Raw genomic sequence first — 26,431 nt, 5'->3', positions numbered from 1 at the left:
AGGGGGCGGGCGACATCTACTAAGGGAGTTAATTCAGTGAAACTACGTAAAAACTTCCTATATGAAACTACAATAAACTTTCTGACTTTTTACTTTTATCCATTTTAGTAGTTGTAAATGTAGAAAGATTATTTATAATTCCTTCGAAATGGTTTTTAATACTAAATAGAAAAGAAGGGAAATATTTTATTTTCATTTTAACAAATCTTAGTATAAAAATACAGAAAACGGATAAAAAAAAATACTGTGTACAGTACATATCAGCAGGCACTGAAGGAAGTAACCAAACGACAATGGGTACTAGAACGGGGTTGCTACATATCAGCATACACTAGTAAAGGTAACAAGGCAACGGTGGGTACTAGAACGAGGTTGCTGCATTTCAGTATACACTGGTGGAGGTAATCAGACAACAGTGGGTACTGGAACTGGGTTGTTGCATACACTGGTGGAGATAACCAGACGACAGTGGGTACTGGAACAGGGTTGCCTCATATCAGTAGGCATGGTGGAGGTAACCAGACGATAGTGGGTACAAGAACACGGTTGCTGCATATATGGGCACTGAAGGAAGGAACTAGAAGACAGTGGGTACTGGAACAAGGTTGTTACACTTGAGTTGGAACTGGAAAGAAATAATCGGACCGTAGTGGGTACTAGAACAGGATTGCTTCATATCAGTGGGCACTCGTGGAGGTAACCAGACGACGGTGGGTACTGTAACGGAGTTGCTGCATTTCAGTATACAGTGGTGGAGGTAACCAGACGACACTGCATACTGAAACTGGGTTGATGCATATCAGAATGAACTGGTGGAGGTAACCAGACAACAGTGGCTACTGGAACAAGGTTGCTGCATGTCAGTATACACTGGTGGAGGCAACCAAACGACAGTGCATACTGGAACTATGTTCCTGCATATCAGTATACACTTGTGGAGGCAACCAGGACAGTGTGTACTGGGACAAGGTTGCTGCATACACTGGTGGAGGTAACCAGACGACAGTGGGTATGGGAACAAGGTTGCTGCATATCAATATACACTGGTGGATGTAACGCGCCGACAGTGGGTACTGGAATCGGGTTGCTGCATATCAGTATACATTGGTGGAGGTAACAAGATGACAGTATGTACTGGAACAAGGTTGTTGCATTTCAGTATACACTGGTGCAGGTAAGCAGATGACAGTGGGTACTGGAACGGGGTTTCTGCATTTCAGTATACACTGGTGCAGGTAAGCAGATAACAGTGGGTACTGGAACGGGGTTTCTGCATTTCAGTATACACTGGTCGAGACAACCAGATGACAATGGGTACTGGAACGGGGTTTCTGCATATCAGTATACATTGGTCGAGACAACCAGATGACAGTGGGTACTGGAATCGGGTTGCTGCATATCAGTATACACTGGTGGAGGTAACCAGGCGTCAGTGAGTACTGGGACGGGCTGCTGCATTTCAGTATACACTGGATGAGTTTACCAAACGTCAGGGGGTACAGGAACTGGGTTGCTGCATTTCAGTATACAGTGGTGGAGGTAACCAGATGACAGTGGTACTGGAGCTGTGTTGCTGCATATCAGTATACACTGGTGGAGGTAAGCAGACCACAGTGATACTGGAACGGGGTTGCTGCATATCAGTATACACTGGTCGAGGTAATAGATTGAAGCTCAGTCGAGCACTTGCCATGAAAATAATGATAAAGCAGAGACAAACTCGCAACATCTCCTCTGAGAGATAGAGGTTGCAGAGAAGAGAAAAGGACATCTTGTACGAGGCTAATAAGTCAATTTTGAACTCTATCAAGGCAGGACAAGGTTTTTTGGCAGCTCCTGGCCAGATGTGGCAATAGTACTCCATCCTTGGACATACCTGCCTCTTATATAGATAGAGAATTACATCAGCAGTGAGTTATCTACTGGATCGATAGAAGGGTCCGACCATTTTTCCAGCGGCCTTGGCAACAGATTTAATGTACGTGTTCTATTTCAGATCAGGATTAAAGATCAAGCCCAGAAGCTTGTCAAGATGAGAGCTATTCATTCCAATTGATACCAGATGGGGATCAGAACGTTGATGATGTAAAGATAGAAGCTTGGTTTTAGATGCATTAAAAGTAACCAACCACTCCTTTCTCCATTGTACCTCATGCTCAAGATCAGGAGAGAGAGAATTGGAGAGAACTTGGTCGTTTACGGTCTTAGATGTGCTACCATTGATGGTAGTGTCATCAGCATAAATGTCTTCGAATGATGTAAGGATGTGATTTAGAGGATCATTAATGTAAATCAGGAATAGAGTAGGGCCCAGGATGGACCCCTGAGGGAGTCCAGCATTAATACTGTGAGCTTCTGATTTCTGCCCATTAACTACTACTCTTATGAACCTATCAGAAAAAAATGATTAAATAATTGAGAAGACATTTCCAGCTATACCATAGCTGGAGATCTTGTGAAGTAAACCTTTATGCCATACCCTATCAAAAGCCTTTGATATGTCAAGAGCAATTGCCCTAGAATGGTTCCCTCTGTCGAGCGATTCGCTAATCCTATGAGATATAACTGTAATCACATCTGCTGTAGATCTAGCAGAACGGAAACCATATTGTGTGTCACTAAGAAGGTTATTTTTGCTGAGATGGTTGATTACTTCTCTATTTAACACAGATTTGTGGGAGCCTTTCCTAGTCTCACACAAAAACACGTGTTCACATCTCAAGCTATATTACTTGTCATATACATACGCACACACACATATGCGCGCACGTCCACACACATACATATATTCACGTTCGCGTACATACACTCACATTCACGTGTATACACACACATGCTAACATACACATACGTACGCACACATGGACAACGTCACTTCCCTTTCAAAGGAAATCAACACATGACCACCAGAAACAATTATAAAAGACCACCAGAGCAATAAGCAACATCTTCCTTTTTTCGGACCAGCTTCCAAGGTGAGTGGTCGGCGCGGTGCTACCATGTGGGGCAAAAAGCTAACAGAACGTATGTACACCTTATATGCTTTCTCTCTCCATGGCCTGGATTGACTTTTTCTCATTTTCTCTCTCTCTATATACTACAATAGACTTTCCTTCTCACCGGTACACAGCGAGAGACGCACGCCAAACTAAACACGTGTAGTACCCTTTCTTTCACTTGTTTCTTCATGAAATAAATCCTAGTTCATTTAATGAATTAAACGAACTAGGATTTATTTCATGAAGTAAACGTGTTGTTCGTTCCTTCCTCAAAGCAATTCATTTTTCCTTTCCCAATTCAAATCATTTCTCCTATTTTGTACGACTGGGGGATATGTATAATATATCCACCAGTCCACTACAGATTTACTGACGTGAAACGAACACGCATGGTGGCCCTACTTTTTTTAAAAGAATGGTTTCGAGTGAGACGTCCGTTTTATTTGATTAAAAAAAAAAACGAACATTTTCAACAAAGAAAAACAAGTGAATTACTACCGACAGGAGTAACTACTACAACCAACAATAACGAAATCCCTCGTCAGACTCGGCAGAAAAATAAACACTGAGCTGTTGACTTCAAAATCACATAGGCCTATGCACATTCTCTCCCGCACAGCAGACGCAACAACAAAGAAACAATAACAGGACATCCCTATCAACACATAGGAAGAAGCTGAATTAACAATGAGTTGAGATGCACCACGCACACGGATAAACTCACAACTGGAAGTTTCATTGACACCGGCAACTGAAAACTTGTTCAACACGAACGAATGCACAACAAACGCCCGTACAGACAATGTACACACACTACCGCAGACTCATTGCGAAGACACTGTCAACTTGACACACAACGTCAACACGAAACAAAAATTTTCCTTCCAAACGAACAATTCACTTCACTGTCCAAGCAACTCGTTGCACATGTCAGCACACAAAAAAAACAAACAAAACAAATGTCAGCCTAAAAAAAAAAGAGTAAACACCTTTTCCACGCGTAAGTAAATACTTTTTTTTTACGAACACACTCCGTTTTTGACATTTTTTTAAACAACCACACCAACAGCAAAAAAACAGGATGAAAAGTCAATTGCCGAAAACATTACTTAAAAAAAATATATATACACTGCATATTTTTTTTTTCCTAGGAAGGAGAGTATTGTGGGAGCCTTTCTTAGTCTCACACAAAAACACGTGTTCACATCTCAAGCTATATCACTTGTCATATACATACGCGCACACAAACATACGTGCGCATGTCCCTACACGTACATATATTCACGTTCGCATACATACACTCACATTCACGTGTATACACATACACACGCTAACGTACGCACATGTACGCACACATGGACAATGTCACTTCCCTTTCAAAGGAAATCAACACATGCGCAAAAGACTACCGGAAACAATTATAAAAGCAAGAGCAATAAGCAACATCTTCCTTTTTTCGGACCAGCATCCGAGGTGAGTGGTCGGCGCACCAGCCGCCGCCGTTTTGGCAGGCGCGCACACGCGTGCCTCACACCACTTGCTACCATGTGGGGCAAAAAGCTAACAGACCGTACGTACACCTTATATGCTTTCTCTCTCCATGGCCTGGATTGACTTTTTCTCATTTTCTCTCTCTCTATATACTACAATAGACTTTCCTTCTTATCGGTAAACAGCGAGAAACGTACGCCAAACTAAACATGTGTAGTACCCTTTTCTTTCACTTGTTTCTTCACGAAATAAATCCTAGTTCATTTAATTCAAGTAAATGCGTTGTTCGTTCCTTCCTCAAAGCAATTCATTTTTCCTTTCCCAATTCAAATCATTTCTCCTATTTTATACGACTGGGGGATATGTATAATATATCCACCAGTCCGCTACAGATTCCATAATGCACAAGAGACTTATTGGCCTGTACTGACAGGGAGATGAGCGATCACCTGAATTCTTAAATACAGGGCATACTGATGAGATTTTCCAGGGTGATGGGAAGCAATTCTCCGACAACGTTTAAACAGTTTTGTACGTTTGGACACTGTTGTAGTAATGCACTAAACCAATTACCTCCCTTTGTATAGGCCTGGATGTAACCTTACCGTCCTAGCTTTTATGCTCAATAAACGTCAATTAAATCGCTCCTCTGTTCGGCTCTATTTCCTATAAATAGCATCCCAATAAGTAACACTTCATGGTGGCTAGTGGTGGGATTAAATAGCCATAAATAAATATATACAGAAAGAAAAGAAAATAACAGACGGAAAAAAAAACTTTGTGCACGCACAGTCGGTCAGTGACCACATGGGGATACGAACGATGCCATATTGGAAAAAAAAAGCGTACGTAAGCACATATTATTTACACCTCTTAGAGCCCCACTCTTAATAAAAGAATAAAATAAAATAAAAAATGAAAATAAAAAAACAGAAATAATAACAACAATAATAATAATATTATTATCTGCTGTCCAAAAAAACCCCCAAAAAACATCAACAAACAATAAATTATGGCACACCTCCTACTGACTATGAACTGGTTAGACTCAGACCTCAGTGAAGCTATGTCCCTGTTCAAACAGAAAATGAACCTCTATATAGAGGATGAAGAAATTACTGAACGCACAAAGCAAGCTAGGAAAATATGCCGCGGTATAGGCGACCAAACGCCAGTAGACTCACTGACAAGGAAAAAAAGTCACCGGAACACCTGTGGATTTTCTTCGAAAGTCAACTCCAGGTGAATGTAAACTTTTGAATCCACAGACTCCACCTGATGCAGTACTGTTAGAAACAAAACGAGATGCTGGACGACTTCGTTACACGAGCCAGAACCTTAGCACATAAATGTGATTTTATAGACAAGGAGCTGAGCGAGAGATTAATAGAGCTCATTATTTTCTCAACACCATACGAAGCCATCAGAAATGAGCTCTATAGCAAAGCAAAGGGGTATAGCATAGCCAACGTGCGAATCGAGGGTCAGAAGTACGAAGCCCTTACCACTGGGAACGAGCAACTAAACTAGCTTGGAATGCCGAAAACTGAAAGAATCAACAACGTCAACTGAGGCAGGAAATGTGGGAACTACAATACCATCCACAAGCACAGGCAATGCCCAGCATATAATGATGAGTGTTCTGCATGTGGAAGCACGGGACATGCAGAAGAAAAGGCATGCACCGCTGCAATTCTCGCAGACACCAAAACCAAACCCCAAAGAGAACTGAAGGCAGGACATATGGGAAAAGTTTTGATCATATAGATACCGGCAGTAAACTAACCTCATACAGAGGTGAGCACATCCGATGCCTGGGAACTATTAGCTTCTCATGTCAACACAAGGACTCGGAGTGGACAAACACATTGTTCTACATTGTAGAAGTACAAGGACCTGCAGTCATGGGGCTCCCAACATGTGAAAGGCTTATTTGCTTATCACAATTCATGTTGACACCCTCAAAAGATGCCCAGCTGCACCCATCATGTTCATCACCCAACTGATGTCTGACTTCCCAAATCAGTTTGACAGGATAGGAACTTTTAGTGGGACTGCCAAACTTCTACTGAAGGAAGGTGCCAAGCCTTTCATTGATCCTCCGCGGAAATGCAGCATCCACCTCAAGGATAAAATAAAGGAGGAAATCAATAGACTCATTGAGGAAGGTGTGCTCATGAAGGTCTAAGAATACACAGATTGGTGCTCCAGCCTCGTGTACAGCACAAAGAAAGATGGGTTGCTCCAAATATGCATGGATCCACAGAAGCTTAACGCAAGTCTCAAGAGGTGCTCACACAAAATACCATACTGAACCCAGCTTTTGCAAAATTCAGCAAACTCGATGCCAAGGCTGAATACTGGTCGATACACCTGGATGAAGAATCACAGCTCTTAACAACCTGCAGGACACCTTTCGGACGGATATGCTGGAAATGTTTACCATTTGGCCTTAATGTCTCCCAAGATATTTCTAAGCAAAAATGGACCAAATCCTAGAAGGCCTAGATGGTGTGACCAGTATTGCTGGTGATGTGGCAGTATTTGGCCAGAACGACGAAGACCACGATATCAATCTATGCAAACTCCAAGGGTACAGCTATAACATCATGTATAGATCGGGCAGTGAAATGATTCTCGCTGACACCTTAAGCCGGCTACCCAACCCTGACAAAAGCAAATCAATTAAGCTGGATGAGAGCGTTGACAACCTAAACACAGAGATCAACAAAGGCCAAACCATCTCAACCATCTACTTCTCACAGGAAAAGCAGAAGATGCTACGGATGGAAACTATCAGAGACCCAACCATGAATCTCCTAAACAAGATCATACACCAAGGATGGTCTGACAACATCCGTGATTTACCTATAGGTGCGCGAGCCTTTTCTAGTCTCACACAAAAACATGCATTCACATCTCAAGCTATATTACTTGTCATATACATATGCGCACACAAACATACACGCCCACATCCACACACGTACATATATTCACGTTTGCGCACATACACTCACATTCCCATGTATACACACACGCTAACGTAAGCACATGTACACACACAGATGGACGACGTCACTTCCCTTTCAAAGGAAATAAGCAATAAGCAGCATCTTCCTTTTCCATCTCGCCTTCTGAGGTGAGTCGTTGGCGCACCAGCCACCGCCGTTTCAGTAGGCGCGTGCATGCGCGTGCCTCACGCCACTTGCTACTATGTGGGACAAAAAGCTAACAAACAGTACGTACACTTTATATGCTTTCTCTCTCCATGAACTGGATTGACATTCTCACTCTTTCTCTCTATATATATACAACTTCTCCCTGAGCTGACTGCTAACTGATGTCAATCCTCTATCCTTTGTCTTTGTCTACACGCTGGACTATCATTCTCATTTCTACTATATTACTCATTTCTCTTCCCACGCGCGAACAAACGATAGTGAGATGAACACACATTTCCTTTTCTTTCTACACCACCAGTCCCACAACAAACGATGGTTACACCTGCACGGACATGAACATGTGTTATATCTAAAACATTCATTCTTTCAACAGTAAATAAACAACACGTTTATCTTATCCATCAATTGAGTTTTTGTTTCCTTCAATTCCATTTGTTTCATTATTTTCTTTTGTAACGGGATTAGGATTTATATATCCTAGTCCTCTACACAGGGATCTGCCATACTGGTCTTTCCATGATACACTTGCTGCCAAATCGGGAATTTTATTTAAAGACAGACACGTTCTCATCCCAGAAACCATGAGAGAAGATATTCTCCATTAGCTCCACCAAGCCCACCAAGCCATTGAAAAAACCTGCTGATTTGCCAGAGAATGCGTGTACTGGATCAATATCAATAAGGATATTGAAAGGATGTGCAGGTCATGCGCACTATACCAAGAGTACTAGGATGCACGCAGGTACGAGCTGCTGCTCCCACATGACATTCCATCCCAGCCTTGGAAGCTCATCACATCCGACATATTTGAAATTGATGGACAACAATAACTACTCACTATCAACAGTCATTTCATTGTCTATAACCAGCAAAGCAGTGGCAGACAAAATCAAATACTATGCACTCCAAAACTTCATAAAATCCTGGGGCATAAGACATGTGACAAGCTCACCCCACTATGCCAGAAGCAATGGCTTTGTGGAAAGACATGTGAGACATATCAAGTTGATCATAATGAATTGCAAAAGGGAGAGAACTGACATCCACCTTGCTCTGCTTCAAGCCAGGGCAACACCAATCGATAGCAAACTCCCTTCGCCAGCTGAAATGCTGTTTGGCAGGCCAATACCTACCACTCTACCTAGACGGTCAGAACCAGTCAAAGAAGACCACCGTGACCAACTACAGGCAAGGTCGTCAAACATGAAGGCCCACCATGATCAGCACAGCGGAGCCAGACCGCTACCACCACTATATCCAGGCCAATGTGTGTGGATACTCAACAGGATGGATCACACATGGCATCCGGGGACCATCCTTAAAAATGATGAGGGATCCAGTAGTTATATAGTCAAAACGCCTAATGGCGCAAGACTCCGTCGCAGTTGCGCACCCACCTGCGGGCCATACCTTTCCCAGCAATTAAGAAAGTACGTTTTCAAATCCCTGAACCTGATACCCCACATGATATGACCAAGCCAGAGGAACAAAGACTGAGGACAAAACCAACGAAACCAACACCAACACACTTCCATGGGACAAAAGCAGGTATGGCCCACTCCAAACCAAATCTGGCAGAACTATAAAAACACTCACAATACAAAAACTGACCCCACTCCACAAACCAACGACATGAACTGTCACAAAAACAAAACAAACACACACACACACACACACACACACACACACAAATATACACAATGAACTAAACAGCGGGGATGTTGTAGTAATGCACTAAACCAATTACCGCCTTTTGTAACCTTACCGGCCTAGTTTTCATGCTCAATAAACGCCAATTTAATTGCTCCTCTGTTTGGCTCTATTTCCTATAAATAGCACCCCAATAAGTAACACTTCAGGCACTAGTTCTGGTTGAAGTTTTTTGAGTACTATAATTGGAATACCGCCAGGGCCGGTTGTTTTACTGGAATCAAGGTTTTGGATTAGCTTGGCAACATCACGAACAGATATTTGTATATCACATAGTGTGTTTTCTGATACAGGAGGAAATATTGAGGGTTGGCTGTCTTGGTCGTATAGGATAGAATTAGCTGCAAAGTTCTTGGCAAAGAGTTTGGCTTTGTCTGATGCTGACAAGATTACCTCAGGTCCATTGATGATAGTTGGGATAGAGCACACGCTTCTGTTCAGAATTCTGTTTGCTATTTTCCAAAACTGGTGGGAACCAAGCCGCTGCTCAGCTACTTTGGACTTGACGGACTGAGCATACAACTCTCTTGTGTTCTTTATTACTTTCTAACAATGGTTGCTGGCAGTCCTGAAAGTTGGAAGCAATGGAAAAAGTGATTTCTGTGAGCAATGGCAGCAGCACATTCTAGAGAGAACCACGGCTGGCTGTTAGGTTTTTGCTGGAACTTTTTCGAGGGTATGTAACGGTCTATACCTACAATTAACTATTCCATCAGGTCTGATACTATAGAGGACACCTCCTTTGTAAACATGGAATGCAGATGTAGATAAATGTACGGAAGCTATCCCAGTCAGCCATAGTGTATTAATATACTGTACGATGGAGAGGTACGTCTGAGGACATCACATTTCATTTTTATCTTAATTGATACAACAGAGTGGTCGGAAGATCCAAGAGGAGACAGAACGGAAAATGAACATAGTTCAAAGCAAGTTTTGAGATAAAGATCTAAGAGACTCGCATATTGGCCGTCAGTGTCAGGCACATGGGTGGGTTTGTGAACAATCTGAGTGAGGTCATAAGCAATGGGAAAATGATGGCAGAACCTCCCCTCATCATCGGTCTTGTTTGAGTGGGTTAACCATTCCACATTGTGAACATTGAAGTCTCCACATACATGAATGTTAGCTGAAGGATAAGCAGATAGGATGTGGTCAATTTTCTCAAATATGCTTTTAAAGATAGTAACTCCGCTGTTGTGGGGGCAATAGAGAGTAAATATAAACGCAGTAGTGTGAGCTAGTGCAACCTGGAAGCACATATACGGTAAGTTAGGATCTTCTCTGGAGAAGTCCCTACCACATGGAAAGCCGTTTTTAATATAGGCACATATTCCATGCCCACGGCGATCTTGGGGGTTAGATTTGGAAGTTAAGTTAGAGTATCTTTTAATTACAAACTCATCTAGGGAAATAGTCTGTCCAATGCCAGTTGCACTTGGAAATGTTAAGTCTGGTTTAGTCTCCTGTAATTGGGCTTCAACCTCTGGAAGGTTAGAATGTAGATCCCTGATGTTAGAGAAGGAGGCGTAGTGGAGATCTATGTTGGAAGTTGGAGATCCGGGTTTAATCGTGTATTTTTTCTTGAAACTTTTCATGATGGAGTTTTGGGATTTGTGGACTAGGTCGACAGATTTGCTTAAAGCAGGACAGAGAGGGAAACTAGGAGAAAAAGAAAAGAAATTTTTTTTTTTGTAGCACATGATAAGGTAAAGCCGTAACAATTACCCGCTAATATGGCATCGAGAGGCCCCACCAGAAGCTACTGCATGGTCCAGAATCCATTCACCAAATGGCAATACAGCAGCCCCAGTACTTTGCACACGCTGATAGGACAGCCTCCTTAGTGCTTAATCCAAAGTTCGGGTTCCTGACTATCAGGTGGATAACGTCAGCCCAGATAAAACGTTTACCTCCAGCACCCTTACTAGTGACATGGCTACAAGGATAGACATAGAAACAGAAAATTTCCGACATCTCTGCCGACTGTTCGTGCAGAAGCGAGAGTAATGGGAGCTGCCAATAACGCATCCACAATGCATTCTCTACTCTCCATTAAAAAAAAAAAAATGAAGTATTATACTTAATAAAAGTCCAACTGGTGTGTTTAAGGGAAAGTATGGTGATAGATTCCTCACGAACTGAAAGTTGCATTGCATAAGTAGTTTGTGGTTCACATAGAAGTAGTTTATTGCTTGCATATGTAGTGTGAAAAAAGTAGCCTGTTTGTAGTTAACCCTGAAAAGAGTTGTTTGAACTATTATTACTGAGATGCTTCCAAGTCGTCAGCAAGCCTGGCAGCCCTTGATTTGAATGTAAGCATCAAAGTTGCATTTGGGTGTTAAGGAGAAAATTTTGAATTCTATTTTTCTGGGTATTAAGGAAAGGTATGCACATGTTTCTGTGTGCAACAATGGCCAACACTTATAACAAAAAGAATTACATTGCTTAATACTTATTTGTGGAAAATTTAAATGCGACATTCGTTTTCAGCACACCCAAAAACCTACAGAAAATAGTTTTTTAAGATAGGTTTTGAGTTGGTCTACCAGGCCACAATTACCAAATAAACAACAACCCTAAAAAAATAACAAGAAGCCATAAAGTGGTTGTTCATTTTACGTTAAGTTAATATAGGAAAGTGATCCCCCACTTTTTAAAACTATAATTTTTTCATATCTAGGAAACTACTCGTTTCCTTGGATTTTAACTATTATTTTCATTTTCAGCACCTTCAAAAACCTTTCAACTGACGATAGATAGATAAAGTGGTAATTTTAAAGGATTTTTTGAGGATGTAAAAATTGCTGCACCTTTACCAATATTTCAATCATAGTCATTTGTCTTCCTAGTTTTGCATATGAATTACAAAATATCTGATATTTTCTGTAAATCTCTGACCTTAATGGAGGGGAGACTAAAACTTTCTGGTATGGTTTCAAATTATCTCAAATAACAGCAAGGGAAGATTGGATTCAAAATATTTCTCATATGTTATATCTCCCCTGTTTGGTTTTCATACATAAAGTAAATATCACAGTGTATAAACATTATTTGATACTGGAGATATTTATAATCGTAGTCTATTTCTAAAAGAGGGGGAAATATAACACCTGAGAAATATTTGGAATATAACTTGCTGTTATTTCAGATCATTTGAAACCATAGCAGCAAATTTTAGTCTCTCCTTGATCAGACGTTTTGGGGATATATATATACAGGGTGGCCGAAAAGTCCCAGGACACTATACATGTATTTTTAATAAAACACAGTATTTTTTAATGAAACACACAGAAAACATATATATTCAACAAAAAAAGAGAACTTTATTAGAAACAAAGCAGAAAACAACTAGAGTAATTTAGTGGTCTAGGGGATCTGTATGTTGGCCCTCGTTGTTCTTGCACAATTCCATTCGCCTCCAGGTTCTTTGTGCCATTTTTTTAGAGAATTCCTTGATACGCTAGCAAAAGCTGCAATAATCGCATGCTTTAGCTGATCAATGGTTTCGTATCTTCATCTGACAACTGATTTACCGACATGGGCTTATAAGCTTTGACATCCAAGTCCTTTTTCATATGATCCATCATGGTAGCCCTTGGTATTCCAAGTTCAGCAGAACGTTTTCTGGTGGATTTCTTGGCAGACTGTTGCAGTGATTCTTGAACACCAGCACACGTTTCCTTTCGTGTTTCAGGCCTGCCACTTCTTGCCTGATCCAGAACGCTACCTGTTTCAAAAACTTTCTTCTCCCACAGATACAGATTACTTCTTGATGGCGCGGGCTTTCCAAATCTTTCTGTGAAAGCACTTCGAACATCTTCCATAGTCATGTCATTCCTGATGCCGTCGTGAACCCAAACAGCAGCAATTAAGCGCTCCTCAACAGTAAATACACTGATGTCAGTCATAACCTGAAAAAAATAAATGAAATAAATTGTTTTAACAACATTAGAATATTAAAATCAATCATATTTAACAGCATTAAAATATTAAAAATAGAGGGTCCTGGGACTTTTCGGCCACCCTGTATATATATATATATATATATATATATATATATATATATATATATATATATATACTAGCATTTCAGATCGGCGTTGCCCGGGTGTCTGGTGGTGTATTTTGATGAAAAAAAAAAAAAAAAGTGGTAGTAGAAAGGCAGGCACAAACCCGTACTGCAAAGGACGAAAAGAATGTGGGAAAACATGATTGACAGTGGTCATAACGACCACCGTCAATCGAACAAAAAGGGATTACTTTCGAAAATATCAGCGAAAAAAGCGATCCCTCCCTGTAGAAAAGTGCCCAGAAATTAATGTTTTTAGCCAATTTTTCAGTATTTGTCGTCTTAAAGGTCGAACTTCAAAATGATACTGATCTTGTAAAAATCCGTCGCCTATGTCGAAAGTTTTAGAGAAAGATGCAAACATACATACATGCATACATTTATATATTGGTAGCTCAAATTTTCGACCCAAACCGATTAAAAAGCTTGCCCTATCTCTGAATACCCTTTATGTAAAATTTAAAATGTTTAGACTAGAAATTGTCTGAGTAATTTGGTAGAGACTGCAGAGGTCAAATTTGTTTAAACTTTGACCCCTATTATGACCCCTTAAAATTTATTGTTTTGAGCTCAAATCAAGTTATTAAGTTAAATCCATGTCCAAGGAACCTATATCTAAAATTTCAATTGTTTATACCCAAAATTGGTGGAGGAGTTTCCCAAATCTCAGTATCCTGTATATCAAATTTCGAGTGTGTAGACTTAAAATTGACAGAGTTATTGCATAGGGAAATGTACACACACATACACACACGCACACACAGACACGTCCACTTTTATAGATATACTAGCATGGGTGCCCGGCGTTGCCCGAGTGTTTGGCGGTGTATGGTGAGCAAAAAAACAAAAAACAAAGGAAAAAAACGGTCAATTTTTTAAACTTTGACCCCTATTATGACCCCTTAACCTTTATTGTTTTGGGCTCAAATCAAGTTATTAAGTTAGATCCATGTCCAAGAAACCTATATCTAAAATTTCAAGTGTTTAGACCCCAAATTGTCGGAGGAGTTTGGTAGAGTTCTCAAAAGTCAAATTGTTGAACTTTGACCCCTTGGCAGGCAAATTTCTGGCCGAAAACCGATCACATAGATTTTCCCAAATCTCAGTACCCTGTATATCAAATTTTGTGTCTGTAGACTAAAAATTGACAGAGATATTGCATAGGGAAATGTACACAGACAGACACACAGACACGTCCACTTTTATAGATAGATATATAGATAGATTAAACAAAAATACATACATATACATAAATATATATGGAAACAATGTTGTGTTTACTATAAACTTTTTACGCAAATATTATACAAGTATAAATTATGTAGAATATCTGCATGAATACACATAATAGTTAATTAAAGATGATCATCCCATAAGAAAACCGAAAAAAGTAATAGGGAATTAATTAAAATGAATGTTTAAAAGAATATGCAAATTAGCTAGATCTTTTGCAGATGAATGCAATTGTACGATCCATATATAAGAAAATTATATTTTCTATTTAACCTTTTTTCTGTTGTTCTTGGCCTTCGGGCCGGGATCAAGGCGTAGTATCTGTTCTGCAGATGCTGCAAGCTATGACTAGCTATGACTAGCAAAGACCAGATGTGGGGGCAACCCCACATGCCTGACCTTTAACCAGCTCCCATTTCCCACCTCTCGGGAGCTGGTCCCCTTTTCCCTTCCCCCTCCCTTCACTCCTCACATTAAAAATTGGCCTTGTGCCTAATTTGCTCGGTGGGGGAGCAAATAAATACCATCTGTTCTGCAGATGTTGCACTTAAGATGGTTTGTACCCGTCAATGGAGGGGAAACCCTCTATACTGGGACAATTATTATTTTTGGTAACCAGAGTGCCCCCTTTTTGCCTACTTTTAGGGGAGCTGCTTTTTACCCCACATTAAAAACGGCCTTGTGCCTAATTTGCTTTGGTGGGGAAGCAAATAAATGCATTAAATAAATAGACTTTTGGGCGAAGATCAAAGTTGGGAGGGCTCTACTAATCACTACTGGATTTTTTTTTTTTTCTTCGCCCTCGACACAAATGACTTATTGTGTTACCTTTATTGCTATCTTTTTTTTTGTTTTTACACTCTAATAAAAAATGTTTTAAAAATTGGGTGCTAAGTAGGACGTACCCAAGTATGAAAGGGCGAATGCGGTATTATGGTGAAAGAAGATTCTAGCTAAGAGAAACTTTTGTTTAGTTCTAGAATGACAAGGATGACCAACGACCCCCCATTTGCCGCCCTTTTGAGTTGACCTTGTACCTAAGTTTTTTGTTAATGTTCATTTTTTGCCTGAATAAAAGATTTAATATCTCAAAGTGTAGTATCTGTTCTCCCAGTTTTTATTTTTCCAAAGGGTTCCGCCACTTGACCCCTGGTGTTACTTTTGTCACTTTCGTGTCCTACTAACTTTTGTTAGTGGACCGACCTCCTTTTTTGGGGAGTCAGGACCTTCTTTGCTCCCCCCAGGACTGACGACATTGTGTGGTCGTCTGGACTCGAAACTGATCCCTTCTTTGGGAGTTTGGTGTTTTTGGGACCGACAACACTTTTTTTGGTTGACGTGACCTGGTCGGTTTAGCAGTAGTATTTTTTGTTGGGTACTTTGTTTCCTCTTCCCCTCTGAGGTTGAAATGGTCTATTTTCTCCTCTCTGCCGAGCAGAGGGGACATACCACCCCAGATGCACCACATTGCTCTCCTAGAAAGCTCCCCGATAGAGGGAGCAACTCCCAGCAACTCAGAAGAAGAGGAGAAAAGCAGGGTAGGGCTGCAGCCCGTGGCGACCCTGGAGAAGCCACCAACTGGTGAACAACCAAGCTTGGACCCTGCTCCCCAAGAGGGCCACTCCCCGACCAAGGGAGCAAAGGTAATGGCGGACGAGGGAACGAGGCACATTTCAGGTGAACCACACCCGATGGCACCTCTTGCACCTCAATCCTCGTCGGCCAAAGACGACCCCTCCACTCCTGCTCCCCACAAGGGCAAACACCCAGCAGAAGCAGAGGAGAAATCAAGGGACGAGGTGACAATGGATGTTGCGCGTGGACCACAGCCGATGGAACCCCTGGCTCCTCAGTCATCATCACCCAAATGTAGCAAGAGGACAACCCACTCACGGAAAACAGGGAAAATGATGAGGATGGAGTAGCTAGAAGGACTAAAGCGCTAATTAATGAAGCGATAGCGTCTTTAAAGATCCTTGGCGGGATGACCAAAGATCCAACCCACTTCAACGTTCTCCAAGAGACCAAGCCACAACCAGCCACCCCTCCAGAAAGGGAGATACCCAGCAACATCCTGGCAGGCAACGAACACTGGAGCAGAGGCAACCCCCATAAGTGGTGGACCACAACAGGTGGCACCTAGGAGCCCACAATCCCCTCCCAGGAAGAAAAAGAAAGAGACCCAGGAGGAAGGGACCGGCAGATTGGCAACATTTAACACCGATTGGCCAGCTCTCATCCCACTGGGCAACATCAACCCACGGTCAGCAGAAGCAGCAACAGCAACACCCAAGCCAGACGACATTGTCCTGGACCCCCAGTGAAAGTAAGGAAGAAACAGAATGGGGTCCACAAACCCAAATGACTCCACAGGAATATCAGGACCGCTTGGAGTCCATTTAAAAGGTCCTCCCAGGTGCCAAAGAAGAAGGACACACATGTTGGGGGTTTGGATGATTTTAGGCGCATCACGTTGTTGAACATGGATTTGAAAATCCTGGCCCTAGTTCTTGCGAATCGTTTGCAGATTGTTTTCACTGACTTGGTCGAACCGGATTAGAACTACGCTGTGAAGGGGAGATCGATTCAAAACAATTTTCATTTGATACATACAGTCCTAGAAAACCAAGAAGATGACACTGAAGCCGCGCTGATCAACTTAGATCAGTCCAAGGTGTTCGATAGGGTTGATCATCGTTTCCTGATGGCTGTTTTAGAGACCGCCGGGCTTCTGCAGATGGATCTCCATTTTGTATACTCGGCCGATGGTAGTTGTGCAGATCAACGGGGTGCGGTCAGTGCCGTTCGCGGTTTCTCGGTTGGTGCGACAGGGGTGTCCGTTGCCGCCCTTTCTATATATCCTTGCGTTGGAACCATTCCTTAGTAACATGATGTCAAGGGTGGCTGGACCGGCCCTGCGCGGTATTGCTCTTGCTGGCAGTGTGCAAGCTAGGGTTTCTGCATTTGCCGATGATGTCACCGTATTTGTTTCGAGCGTTGTTGATATTATTATGGTGATTAAGGCTCTCAAGCATTATGAAAAAGTTACAGGGGCCATAATCAATCTCAGCAAATTCGTTGGCCTGAGGTTGGCCGTTTGGCAGGGATCGAATGCACTGCCTGGCGCATTTGTCTGGACCGATGGCCTGGTCCGGATCCTTGGTGTGTGGTTTGGACCCAGTCTCTACTTGATGAGAATTGGTCAGAGGTACAGACCAAGGTCGAAGTGTCTGTGAGGGTTTGGCTTCAAAGGGGATTGCCTCTTAAAGGTAGAGCAGAGGCATGTGCTACCTTTGTGCTTCCGCTGATCTTTCACCGACTAGCTGTACTTCCTCTGTTTGCGGTCTGCATGGCGGCCTAAACGCGTGCGCTCTGGAATGAGCAATGGCCGCTTGTCCATAGACATGTCTGTACTCAACATCTTGTAGATGGGGGCCTAGGTATGCCTGACCTGTCATGAAAATGCTGAAAGGTTGGCATTCCTGGATAGAACTCTGATGGTGGAATCTGCTTGGGGGCCCGCAGTTGGTGTAGCCTTTCTCAAACTTATCCCCAATCACTTAATCGAATGCCAAAGAAGACCGAGAGAGGACATCATAATACCTCAATGAATGCTGAGATGCGCTTAGAGCGATGCCAGGGTCCCTTGACCTTGCACGGCCTAGAAGGGCATTGTATTGGGGTTTAGGCGTGGGGACCGCTTTGGACCTGCTTGGGGAGTTGCTACAGCTGTCGGAGGGGGAGATCCGCTCTCTACGATGATATCTTAACAATTCCGAATTTTCCCTGACCTGGCGATTGGTTAGAAACCCCTCAATGATATATTGTTGACAATTGGTTGGGCATTTAGTCTTTTTTCTCCACGGTGTGAGGAAGATATTTTAGAAACTGTAGATCACGCATTTTTTACTTGTTCCAAGTTCCATGAATTCTGGGGGTATGTCAGTGAGGTCATGGCTTGCATCATCCCCAATCAGGTGACGATCCTGGATTTAGCATCCGTAGTCTATAACGCAGATCCCTTGTGGCCTAGGGAGGAATGAATGGTGTTCCTAGCGACCTCGGCCGTAGCTAGACTAGTAGTGTGGGTTTCACGCATAGGGCATGGGGGGAGCCACCTTCTCATCGGCATCTGATTTTGTATTTTAAACACCAACTTAAAATTAAAATCAAATGCGATAGAAGAAGGTTATCTCGCTTACAGTTTAGTAGGAGGTGGATTCACACCGCTAGTTTATGTGTGTCCGTGCGAAACAGGCTTGAGTACGTGTTCTCTGCCTTGGCATGGCACATGCCAACTGGAAAAGTCCAGATTAGACAATCCCGCGGTGGATCAGTCCCTTAGCTAGTTGGTATAAATGAGCTCCATGTCCTAAATCTTTATTTTAGGTGTTAGATTACCTCCAAAGAAGCCCCGTCCTGATCAATTTATTTTAGTCCAAACCTGTCCCAATGGTATATTTCTTGGAGGTCACCGAACATCCTCATGCACCCCCTCCTTATTTTGTCCGTAGTTGTGCCCATTCCCTCTGATACTGGAAAACAGGAAGCATTTCAAAATTAAATAGTTAAGGGTGGGTCTTCGCTAACACATTCATCGCTTAACGTTTTATTTGGTTCATTACTATTATTTTTCTTTATTTTGGGGTGTTTTAAGGCTCTCATTGCCCCCGCCCATCACCTGCATATATCATACGCATCACCATTCCATCCTTCATACATCATCCGCATCACCTTCATTCCTCATTGTTTCATTGTAAATAAAATCATTATATATAAAAAAAAAAAAAGAAGAAGCTTGTAAATATTGTTCATGTCATCTGCGGCTGTTAAGTAGATTGAACCCCTAGAGTGAACACGGTATTGTGGCGACTGCAATTAGTTATAGGTAATAGATCAAGTGGATGACTCCCGACCCCATTTTCCCCCCACACCCTTTTTGGCCTCATGCCACATTTAAAAACATTTGTGTTCATATTTTATATTATTTTTATTGCTGAGATCAAAGTGTAGTATCTGTTCCGGCAGATGCTGCAAGCAAAGACCATATGTTGGGGCTACCCCGCATATAAGACCTTGGTCAATGTAGGGGCAACCCTTCATACCAATTGTCACTATCCAGCTCCCCTACTCCCCGGGGAGTTGGTCCCCATTTCCCCATCACTCCTCACATTAAAAATCGGCCTTGTGCCTAATTTGCTCGGTGGGGAAGCAAATAAATACCATCTGTTCCGGCAGATGCTGCAAGCTATGACTAGCTATGACTAGCAAAGACCAGATGTGGGGGCAACCCCACATGCCTGACCTTTAACCAGCTCCCATTTCCCACCTCTCGGGAGCTGGTCCCCCCTTTCCCTTCCCCCTCCCTTCACTCCTCACATTAAAAATTGGCCTTGTGCCTAATTTGCTCGGTGGGGGAGCAAATAAATACCATCTGTTCCGGCAGATACTGCAAGCAAAGACCATATGTGGGGAAAACACCACATATAAGACCTTGGTCAATGTAGGGGCAACCCTACATACCAATTATCACTATCCAGCTCCCCTATTCCCCGGGGAGTTGGTCCCATTTCCCCTTCATTCCTCACATAAAAAATCGGCCTTGTGCCTAATTTGCTCAGTGGGGGAGCAAATAAATACCCTGTTGTTCTTGGTCTTGGTTCTTGGCCTTTTTGACAAGATCAAAATGTCAGTTCTCAGTATACTAAGCTTTCTCTTTGCACAAAGACCAGCGACCGCGAACTTGTCCATTATTGGACAAGTTTAAGGGTTTTATTGTTTAGCTCCAAAGCATTCTTTGGGTGAGTGATCCCTAGGACATTGTTTTTGTTATTTGTTACCACTAACTGTTTTTTCTATTTTGTTACAGATAGTCCAATGTCTGGTTCCGACTGGCTAGGCTAGGGGAAACTGACGTGCCTTTTAAGGCGAAGGTCCCCCTAGTTTCCAAATAGGTGGGTCGGAGAAGGGCACCGGGCCAACAACTAGAGGAAGCAGGCCTCTGCTCCTGGACACCATGTGGGATGCCCCTGGTGTAGGGTCGTGTCAGGGCGCACCACACCCGGTGGTGCTCCAATGTTCATGGTACCCCAGTGGTACCCCAGTTCCCATGTCCTCCGTGTTGGGGGGTACCACACCTGATGGTACCCCAGCATCTGTATCACCCATGTTGGGGGGTTCCACGCCCTGTGGTACCCCATCATCCGTGTCGTCCATGCCATCGGATACCCTAGTGCCGTTCGGCGGGACCCTGAGCGAACCTTTTCGACGACCCTGGCTCATGTCAGAAGATGTCGTCGTAGTAGACCAACAAGAACAGAAGAGGGCTTTTGAGAAATTGATAGCTGACATACCAGACGACACTACCAAGGAGTGGTAGATAGCTAGGGCGTTGGCGACCCCAACAAGAAGAGCGAGGAGAAGGCAGACACAATCTGTAACCAATAGTCCAACCAAGTATGTGGACATTATGAGAAAAGTTAGATTCATGGACCAACTAGTGGTAGTAGATGGGTGCTCCTCAGGAGGGGTTGGTGGAACAGTGGCTGGCGTTAATTACCGACTCATCGATTCCCGAGGCACAATGACCAAAGAAGAGCAGTATGCAGAAGGAAGAAGCAGTGGAGTCAATAACACCAAAGTCACCAGGAACCTGGGGCCTCCAGGAGAAGAAGACTCCCCAGTTTTATCAAGATTTGCTCAAGAACAAGTACACAGATTATGTTGAAGGGGGAACGATCAAGCTTTTACCAGGGACGATGGAAAGGATCAATGAGAGATCTGTGTCCCTGGTAACCCCTGAACGCAAAGAACAAAGGTTTGATGGGCGTACATAGAGAAAAAATGATGGAACTTCTGGGAGACCTCAACATCCATGCCAAGTATGCGGTGCGAAGAAATTATGCCATGTAGGATCTCCTTTTGCCAACAAAAGAAAACGCGGAGAATGTGGCAAAAGGAGACACCTCAGGCTCAAACCTGAGTATCAATTGAAAAGAAGGTTACGATTCTGGGGGTCTGTGAGAAAACAAATGGGCGCCATAATGGCGCAATATGGAGAGGTAGAGGAGGTCAACCCTGTCAAAGGCCCCAGGAACGTTATGACGAGGGAGTATTAGATCCGAGTAAGACTGGACAGGAAAGGATTCAAATTCCAGCCCAGTTAAAGTGCGAAGGATGGACAATGTCAGTGATCATGGAAGGCAGGAGGCCACATTGCTGGCATTGTCAAAAACCCGTCCATATGGTAAAGGCCTGTCGCCAAAAGCAACCTGTAATAAAGCCGGCAGAAGTGCCACAAAAAGAGGCGCCAATCCAAAAAGAGGGAGGGGAGAAGACCAATACATGGAGTAAGGTAGCGGCAAAAAAGGCCAGAAAAGTAGAGACAGCCCCGCAAACTACACAGGGAGCAGGGTCAAATAAAAGAAAGCAACCAGCAAACGCTTCAGAATCAGAAGAAGAGTGCGAGCCGACAAAGGCAAAGTCACAAGAAAAGAAGTTAAAAGAGAAGCAAGAAAAATCTGAAGAGCAGTGCAACCAACAACCGCAAGACCAAGCTGTCGAACTCCCCCCCCCCTCTCCCAACACCAGAGAAAGTTCAGCCCACCCCTCCCCTATTCAACACCCCTACAGAGGGAGCAGAGAGGTCCCCGTCACTGAAGACAAAGCTCCAGTTCCAGACCAGAGGGAGGTGAAAACCAGGAAATTCCCCTTTTGGCCTGGAGAAAGAATATGAGAAGCAGATATCGACCAAGTCATCGGGGGGCCTAAATGGTTGTCAAAAATGATACCTGAAGAGCTTGGAGCAACTAGAGGATGTGGACGGGAAAGGTGTCACAAACCCTAGGAATTTTCTCGATGATCCAGGTCTAATCATGTTTGTCATACTAAATAGGGGAGGGAGAGAAAAACCACTGTGGCGGATGATTGACGCCGAAAGAAAGGCGTTCCCAGATATAAAAATGATCGACGGGAAGCACCCATCTTTAGGCAATGTGGCAGCGAAATGTGAGTGGAGGGTCCCTTTTTATGCTCATGGGCAGTCTTGGCCAGGCCTTTGACACCCTTATCCCTGAGGATTTTAGACCTGTGGTTGAAGAATACTACTAGTTAGGGACACAATGAACTTGAACCTAGCTAGTTTGAATGCGAGGCTGTTCGCATGCTGAGGGATCTCGTTGCCCTTGAGGTAGATATAGCTGTGATTCAGGAGACCCACTTTGTTGGGCCCAGGGATTGCGATGTGCTGGTGAACGACTTTGCTGTTTGCTCAGCATATGGTAATTCCCGTAGTCGTGGGGTTTCTGTGCTAGTGAGTCACACCCTAGATGCGACGGTTACTGTGGTCCATGCGGATGCTCATGGAAGGCTGGTCGTGGTCGATGTTGCCGTTAAAAGCGGTAAGTTCCGGATTTTGGCTGTTTATGCACCCAATATCGCTGGGGAGAGGATTTCCTTTTTTTTCGGCAGGTGGAGGTGTTCCTATTGGCGGGTCCGGAGGGGGTAGTTTTAATGGGGAACTGGAATGCCATCCTGGACCCCAAGATAGATAAGGTCGCGGGGGATAGAGGGTCAGAGAGATGTGAATGCTGCCTGTCTGACCTGATGGCCTCATGCGATCTTGTCGACAGATTCCGTCTGGATCACCCGGGGAGGGAGATGTAGACGTGGCAAAAAAGTGTGGCCTCCTATTCCTACTTGGATATGATGTTAGTTAGAAGAGGCGACATAGATTTTTTTATCTTGTTCCACGTTCCACTGGCTTGGTCATTCGGACCATAAATTAATAATGGCCCATTTGAGAGTAGGTATTAGGCCTAGGTTGACTGGCTACTGGAAGTTGAACGCCTTCTTACTGGAGATGAACGACTTCCGGGAACAGATGACAACACTAATTCAGTGGGAGTTAGTGGGTGTGGTTACCAGGAGTAGCTACCATTAGGTACTTTTGCGTCCAATATAGTCAATGCTTCACGCTAACTAGGGCACCTAGATGATAGGCTAACCCGGGTGGTGGCTGGTGGGGATCCCCTAGAGATAGCATTAGTTAAGGGGGACCTCCAGCGCTTGGCTAGTGAGTGTTACGAAGGTCAAGTAGTTAGAGCTAGGTTAAAAAGAGTCTCTAATGAAGTCATGAACGTTGACGCTGTTGAGCGTAGGGCCGCCTTAAGATGCGACTCGGACGGGTACATTCGGAAGGTGAAAAAACTGGAAGGACATACCCTCGTATCGACTCAAGAAATTTGCAATGGGTTTTGGCAACATTTGGAGGAGTGCTTTGCCCAACTACCCAGACTCCACGGCCAGGAGTTTGGCAGCTATTTAGCCGGCTCGCTCCATCAGTAGCGGCTCGAGCAGCTAGCTGTGATGGATGGTTACGGAGCGTGAGGTCATTACTGCATTGAAGCAGGTTGGCCATAACAAATCTCTGGGACTCGATGATCTGCCCTATGAACTGTATTTGAGGCTGTTGCCCATGTTTGTTCCTCTTCTGATCGGTGTGTTTAACCACTGGTTTGCTCAGGGATCCATCCCTGGGCAGGTAACCATTGTAGGGAGGACTTAGATGATTATAGGCCCATCACTCTGCTAAACACAGAGTTGAAGATTTTATCCCACATTCTTTCAAACTGACTACAGGTTGTTATCGGCGACTTGGTCGAACCGGATCAGACTGTGAAGGGGAGATTGATTCAAAACAACTTGCACTTGGTGCGCACGATCATAGAGGGGTTAGAAGATAACACAGGAGCCACGCTGATCAATTTAGATCAGTCCAAAGCGTTCGATAGGGTCGACCATGGTTTCTTGGAATCTGTTATGGAGACCGCTGGCTTTGGTCTGGACTTCTGCAAGTAGATCCCCGTTCTGTATTGTAATCCTGCAGTAGCGGTACAAGTAAATGGTAGGTTGTCAGAGTCCTTTGGGGTCTCTCGGTTGGTGCGCCAGGGTTGTCTGCAATCACCTCTGTTGTATGTCCTGGCGTTGAAGCCCTTCCTTCACAAGTTAAGGGACGAGGCGGCTAGACAAGTGCTGCATGGCATAGCTCTACCTGGCGGCAAATTTGCCAGGGTGTCTGCATACGCTGATGATGTCACTGCTTTTATTGGGCGATATTAAAGCGGTGATGGAGGCAGTTGCTGAGTATGAAGAAGTCACAGCAAGTCCATTGGCCTGCAGTTGGGCACCTGGACCGGGGTAAACTCGCTTCCAGGTGAGTTCGGCTGGACGGATGACCCGGTAAGGATTCTCGGAGTGTGGTTCGGACCTGGACTCCAGCTGGACAAAAATTGGTCGGAAGTATAAACGAAGGTCGAATCATCAGTAAGGACTTGGATTTGCAGGGGCTTATCCCTGAAGGGTCGTGCGGAGTTGTGTACAACTTACGTCTTTACCACTTGTCAGTACTTCCCCGGCCTGCAGACCGCTGTAAGGCTTTAGAGTAACTCCTTTTCAAACTTCTTTGGAAAGGGAGAAAGCCGTATGTCTGTAGAAACGTCTGTACACAGAAACTCAGTAAGCTGGGAATGTCTGACTTGTTGTCATAAGTTTGTGGAAAGATTGGTGTTCCTAAGTTGGACACTGCTTGAGGAATTGCACTGGGTATCAGTTGTAGAGCAAGCTTTTCCACAGCTCATATCCTCCCTTGCTACTGAAGGTCACAGAATACTGGTGGGGGAACGGCAATTCCTCTCTGAATGCCGAGCCACCCTTAGGGCATTGCCAAGGTCCAGTGACCTTGCACGGTCTAGGAGGAGGCTATATCGGGATTTAGTGGTGGGTACCGCAAAAGATCCGCTGGTTGAGCGGCTGCACATGTCAAGTGGAATTGGGTGCCAGCCAGAAGCTACATAAATAATTCTGAATTTTCTTTGACATGGAGGCTTGTCCGGAATGGGCTGGCACTTTTTGGCGTGCTTGCCAGGGACTGCAGGAAGGATGAATACATTTCCTTTTGTCCCCGCTGCAAGGAGGATGCAGATGAAACAAGGGATCATGCCTTTTTTCTTTGCAGCGGAGTTCGGAAGCTCTGGAAGTACGTTGGAGAGGTAACAGCTCGCATCGACCCCGAGCAGTTGGTGCCACTTGATTTGGCATATTTCATTGACAACATGGACCCATCATTTACTGGGGAGAAACGGTTGGTGTTTCTCGTGATCCTAGCTGTAGCTAGGTTAGTGACGTGGGTTACACGTCTTAAAATTGTCTATGGGGTTGAATCTATTTCAGATCGGGATCTGGTCACTTACTTTAAGCATCAACTTAAAGTGAAGATCAGATGCGATTGGAAAAGATTACATCACATAGACTTTGATAGGAGATGGGGGCAAAACACTAGTTTGTGCATCCGACGAGGCGCTAGGTTTAAGTTTGTTTTCCCACCCTAGTAGTATTGGTCAGGCGGTGCTAAGGTTCTATGAAACCCAGCCCCGAGCAAAGTTTTTAGAGTAGGGTTAGTTAGGTTGTAACCACTTAGAGTCAGAAATATTTTATTAGGTGCTAGACTAGGGCAAGTATAATAGTTGATCCTGTCCCCGATTTTATTTTTCATCAGCAGTAGGAGAGCTTCCAAAGATGCCAGTCCACCCTTTGTTTTATTCCCGGTCTGTTGCCCCTATGCGTACATTTATCTTGGAAGACACCGTCAATTCCCTATGTCACACATCCCTATCTAATTTGTTTTCGAGATATCGTCCCTAGGTTCTCCACTTCCCACTAGGGAACGACCTGCTTGCTTTCAACCT

General features: G+C 43.7%; 1 protein-coding gene across 2 annotated transcripts in view; it reads right to left on the bottom strand.

The window, feature by feature from the left end:
- Positions 1 to 12,686: 12,686 nt before the first annotated feature.
- Positions 12,687 to 26,431, bottom strand: part of LOC145286005 (uncharacterized) — a 338,140-nt gene continuing 324,395 nt past the window's right edge. For both annotated transcript variants that reach the window (XM_080134603.1, XM_080134604.1), the window contains one exon: positions 12,687 to 13,296. In XM_080134603.1, coding sequence (XP_079990729.1) covers positions 12,874 to 13,296 — 423 coding nt within the window. In that variant the 3' untranslated portion in view covers positions 12,687 to 12,873. The remainder of the gene's footprint in view (positions 13,297 to 26,431) is intronic.

The sequence above is a fragment of the Euprymna scolopes genome, chromosome 10, assembly GCF_053919585.1.
Source record: "Euprymna scolopes isolate OS-2025 chromosome 10, ASM5391958v1, whole genome shotgun sequence".
NCBI lineage: Eukaryota > Metazoa > Mollusca > Cephalopoda > Sepiida > Sepiolidae > Euprymna > Euprymna scolopes.
The sequence above is the reverse complement of the archived record's forward strand: the minus strand, read 5'-3'. Positions and strand labels throughout refer to the sequence as shown.